This window comes from Lolium rigidum, chromosome 5, assembly GCF_022539505.1.
Source record: "Lolium rigidum isolate FL_2022 chromosome 5, APGP_CSIRO_Lrig_0.1, whole genome shotgun sequence".
Lineage (NCBI taxonomy): Eukaryota > Viridiplantae > Streptophyta > Magnoliopsida > Poales > Poaceae > Lolium > Lolium rigidum.
Window position 1 is genome coordinate 76,213,202 of NC_061512.1, and position 5,677 is coordinate 76,218,878.

A 5,677-nucleotide genomic window follows, 5' to 3' on the forward strand; every position below is an offset into this window, starting at 1 on the left:
TTGGCAAGGAAAAAAGTGGAACATCATCATGATTCATCTTCATCATATTGACATAGTGTCACCCATCTTACAGCAATTCAATTATTTTTGCAGTAATAATTGATAATCTTTAATCAAATCCCACTTATGGCCCATATAAATGTACAGAAATGCAATGTGTGCCTAAAGATTCCCACCTTTCCAATTGAGCATTACAATTTCGCCACCCCCAACTGAATGAGGCACAAACACAGCATCAGTGTTTGGAGATGTAGGAAGATTCTGACCTTTCCAAGCAGGACCCCGTTGGTATCAGGCCCATAGGCATCAGCGGTAAGAAGGTGACGCCGGCTTCGAAGGCGCACCTGATGACGGCGATGCCAGCATCCTCCGGTACCACGCCGCTGAGGCCCATACATCCGATCCCGCTCTTGGACACCTACCACCAAAATCACACATCCACAACCCGTCATTTGCAGTTTCTCTTGATCTTTTCTCCTCAGATTTGCGACCAGAATTGAGTAGGTAAAAGGCAGGGTTTGCAATCGGTTCGTTACCTCAAAACCCTAGGTGCCAAGCTTCACTCCTGCCATATTTCTCTGTTCCATGGATTAAACTCTGCAAGTATGAGTGGTAGCTACCTACCACCAAGGCGCGGGAGGAAGAAGACTGCAAGAAGACTGCACAAGTCTGAGAAATACATGTTAGTTACATGTACTCAACATCATAGCCTTCATTTAGAGAATATAACAGGAAATACAGCTCAAGGCACAATAAGTTTAAGAATAAAAACATTAATTTAGAGAATCTTAGTTCCCTCTGAAGCCTTTACTTTATTATTAATTTAGATGCACTGCAACCTGCAGGTAATGCTTTAGATGATGCATTTGGGAAAACTTGGCCAAACAAGAATCATCTTCAGTATATTAATTTTTTACTTGATGCATTCATGCTCCAATTTACTAGCATAAATCACAAAGTGAAGGGAAGTTAAAATGCTCAGATGCACTGCAACCTGCAGGTAATGGTTTAGATGATGCATTTTGGAAAACCTGGCCAAACAAGAACCATTTTCAGTATTACTAATTACTTGATCCATGCATAGTCCAATTTACTAGTATAAATCACAAAATGAAGGGAAGTTAAAATACTCATCCTAGCGCAGGATGAAGGCATGCATCCACCCATGCACATTATCATATACTAATTTTCAGTATACTAATTTGTCTTTCAAGTTCAAGGACACGATGCTACAAAACTGTCATGCCTCAATTGTGCTCACCAGAATATGTCTCAATGTCATTCTCGGTAGACATGGGTGTCCGATACTGACTCTAGAACTGCTGCAGCTAGTGCCGTCGGTGCCGGAGAAGTTTGCCTTGCAGCCGGAGAAGCCCGCACTGCCTTGTTGGATCTTGACACCAGAGCAGCCACCACCTGGTGTCTTGAAACTGGAGACCACTTCTTCTGTTCGGTACCTTGACCCTGTCGACTCCTCCTTTCTCCTTCCCTTCCAATGTGGGGACATCTTCTTGCGCATGTTGCTGCGCTTGCTCTTGGCGTCATCTACACTTTTAATATTCAAGATTGATTTCAGGATACATGGATATTTGATGCGATGGTAATAATTAAGAGCCCACAAGTTGCAGACAGTTCAGTAAACTAATCAACACATCAGCCCACGAGTACAACAGATTTTGCAAGTTGCAACCGAAAATACCGCACAAGCAAGTAAGCAACTGCTGATCTATTATCAGCGAAGGAACTTAGAAGAAATATTTCTAACAGCAAAGCATCAGTAGGAGGACATTCACCAAATTTTAAAGTATGCAGAATTGCAGGGGACTCTGAACTAGTTAATGTTTCATTTGGTAACGAACTGAGAGTGTTTTGGAAGCAGCACATGATTGGACTGTAAAAAAAACATTCTGATACTTAGTTCCATTTTCGTCTGAACAAAGTCTGTCTCACTTCTTCAGCTAGAACTGAACAAGGCTATACAGGGTCTAGAGAGATTCAGAACAAACTTCTATGCAGTATTCTCTGCTGCAGAGGAAATAATATGTGCACTGCACATATTATTTCCTCTGCAGCAGAGAATACTGTAATCAAGCAGGAACCGCAAAAGGAGCTGAATTGTGTCAGCCACTGTATGTTAACATCAAAAGAAAGTCTAGTGTAAGTAATAACACATAAAAATATGTACATATATGGTATAGCACCTTGATTTGGAGGTTGTAGCCTAGGCCTGGTGGTTCTTGGGGAGAGAGAGAAAGAGAGAAGGACTACCTCACAAGAGAACTCTCAACTCTTCTATATCCCAGCATCACATACCATATTAGGACACATGCTGCTTGGGCGAAGCCAACTAGACTGCTAGAGGTTGAACTCTACTAGGACATGAACCCAATGGATGAACAGAAACAGCCAATACGGGTTTGGGAGAAACAGATTTGGGATGTCGATATCCATGTAACAGATAGAGTAGTTGAAAATCGTTTATTGATACATAACTTATTTTCTTCGTAAATGTTGTCAAGATACAAATCCGCAGCCTCTACCACATTTGCATCTATGTCGTATCTGGACATATACTTTTTACATATTGCAACATTGCTGTATTTTGCACATCAGGATTATCTTGATTATCCCAACTCCAAAGTTGAGGAGCTAGCGAAGGAATACTTGCAGAGAATACGTTGAGTATGAGAATGTTTGTATGAAGACAGAATGTTGAGCAGAAATTCAGAACTACTCGAAGTAGAGAGACAAGTTGTATAAGCGTCTTACCTTCTCTTTCATTGCTAGGCTAGACTCCATAACAAAAGATGTGTTGACAGATAGCGCCAATTGATATTTACTCATCTTAAAGTGATTCTTGTCAGCCCATGGAATGCAGCCATTGACAACTACAGTCTTCTACAAGCCACTGCACTCCTGTACAGTATTCGTTCACTATTGAAATAAAAATATTTATCAAACTGAGTGAACTTGTCATAATGTATTGCTATATAGAAATCGTTCCTAGTAATAGATTCCGTGCCACCATAAGTGCACCCTGTTGCACTGCCAGTCAATTTGAACTTATCTGAGCATAGCTAAGTGCTAAGTATACCCCACAAGAAAAGCTTGTAGCTTGTTGCCGCTCTGGACCCAGCTATAGGCTGGATTTTTCTGAACCTTCCGGGATTTCATTAATGTCCTGATCTTATTCGCTTCATTCCACCTCCCAGCCTCAGCATACATGTTTATCAGCAGAGTGTAGTAGCCCGAATGCTCTGGCTTCAACTCAAACAAGTGTTCCGCTGCATATTGTGCTAATTCAATGTTTCCATGTATTCGGCAAGCCCCAAGCAGTGCACCCCACACATCAGAATTAGCATGAAAAGGCATGTCTAGGATTATTTCAACGGACTCAGTCAATTGTCCGGCACGCCCAAGAAGGTCAACCATGCAAGCATAATGCATTTGTTGTGGCTCTAAATTTTGGGCAAGCATTTGACTGAAGTATTTCTTTCCTCTCTCAACAAGTCCACCATGGCTGCAAGCTGACAGCACTGCGATGTAAGACACATGATCATAGTTCACACCATCATCCTTCATCAAATCAAACAAATGGAAAGCAACATCAATTTGACCTTGCATCCCATATCCCATGATCATAGTATTCCATGAGGCGACATCCTTCTGTGTCATCCTATTGAAGATCTTTGATGCAGTATCAAGCATTGCACCTTTAGTATACAAGCCTAGCAGTGCATTTTCCAGAAAGGGGTGATTACTTTGCAATCTTCTCACTAGGACGCCATGAATTACTTTCCCTTGTTTAAATGCACATAAATTAGTACATGCAGTCAGAGCACCCATGAAAGAAATAGCATCATACTCAACTCCTACAGACCTCATCTGCTTAAAGAGGTTAAGGGATTTAAAACTCCAAGGACTCTGAGAATAACCCAAAATCAAAGTGTTGTATGACACGTCATCCTTCTCTGAAAGGTCAAAAATATTTTGTGCCGAGGTCAGCTGTCCACATTTTGCATACATATCAATTAAAGCATTTGATATGAACAAATCAAATGTTAATCCTGTACGGATTGACCATGCATGGATCTGCTTCCCTATCTTTATAGAGGCCAGCCTTGAGCAAGCTGGAAGCACGTTCACCAGAGTGATTGAATTTGGACGTTCCCCATCATTTTGCATCTTGATAATAAGCCTGAATGCCTCAACCTCAGCTCCATTTTGCACAAGATTAGCGATCATTGCATTCCATGACACCACGTTAGGTGCCTTAATCTTTTCAAAGACAGTGCATGCTTTCTCCAAAGAACCAAGTTTGGCATACATATCCACAAGTGAGTTAGCAACAAAAATATCCAAGTCCATCGCTCTCTTTATACTATATCCATGTACCTCCCTCCCCAAATCAAAATACCCAAGCTCAACCAAAGCGGGCAGCAAACTTGACAGCGTGATAGACCCTGGCATGACTCCACGCTCTGACATTTCCCTAAACATGGCAAGCACGTCTCCGTAGAGCCCTGCATTAAGGAAACAGCCAATTGCAGAATTCCAAGAAACCTCAGTTCTCTCAGGCATTCCTTCAAACACCTGCATTGATGCCTGTACATGACCAAGTTTTCCGTACATATCGATCAGCGCATTCCCAAGGTTGACCATGGCGTCCAGTCCAGTTTTCAGCGCAAGCCCATGGATACCCAACCCAAACCCCTCCTCCTGCTCCACGCCACAAGCAGGCACAACCGAGACCAAGCTTGCCACATTCACAGGGTTCCCGCTGCGCGTCATGCTAACCAATGCCTGCCTCGCATCATCGAACATTTTGTTGGCCAAGAAAGCCGACACCAGGGAGTTCCAGGAGACGACGTCCCTGACGGGCATTTCATCAAACACCCTGCAGGCGTCACGGGCGGAGCCACGGGCAGCGTAGAAAGCGACGAGCGTGTTGCCCGCGAAGACGTCCGCGAGGTGGCCGCTACGGAGCGCGGCGGCGTGGAGCTCGAGACCCTTGGCTGGGTGCGCCTCGGCGGCGGCCGCGGCGGCGTGGAGGGCGAAGGGGAAGGTTCGGTCGTCCGGGCTCACGGCGGAGCGGAGCATGAGGTTGTAGACGCGCAGAGCTTCGGAGGGGAGGGATGCTGAGGAGAGCGCGCGGGAGAGCGAGTTCCAGAGGAAGGCGGAGCGGAGACGGAGGGGGTGGTGAAGGAGGATAAGGCGGGATGAGGGTAGGTCCGCGATTGCAGCGTAGGAGAGGAGGAGGGCGCCGGCGAGGGGCAGGGACGCGGCGAGCGCGCCGGATGCGAGGGCAGCAGCATGGGCGCGGCGGAGGGCGTTGCCGCCGGCGCCGCATTGGTGGAGGTGGAGGACGTGCGCGTGCAGGGACGCGGCTGTCAACTTGTTGGCGGGAGCGCGGTGCTGTTCCATGTGCAAAATGGCATGAGTCACGCTACCAGCGTCAGCGTGTTTGGATAGTTTGGGTCACTACGGCCATAAAAGATAAAACCCGAATCCCCAACCCTAAATTCCCCAAACCCGAACCTAAACCCGAAAAAACAGAACACGTATTCGGGAATGTGTTTCAGACACCCGAATTTATTTCAGAAAATTCGGACATCACCCCGAACACTAAATCCCGAACCCTAAATTCCAAACCTGAATCCATATATCCTGAACCCGA

At 45.3% G+C, this 5,677-nt stretch overlaps 1 protein-coding gene across 1 annotated transcript; it reads right to left on the reverse strand.

Annotated features, from left to right (window-relative positions):
- Positions 1-5,424, reverse strand: LOC124656124 (pentatricopeptide repeat-containing protein At1g18485-like). The gene is made up of 4 exons (XM_047194927.1): positions 2,770-5,424; positions 1,262-1,550; positions 537-669; positions 1-418 (listed from the first exon to the last, which is right to left on the reverse strand). The coding sequence occupies exon 1, from the start codon at positions 5,422-5,424 to the stop codon at positions 3,085-3,087; it is 2,340 nt and encodes a 779-aa protein (XP_047050883.1). The 3' UTR covers positions 1-418; positions 537-669; positions 1,262-1,550; positions 2,770-3,084.
- Positions 5,425-5,677: the final 253 nt, after the last annotated feature.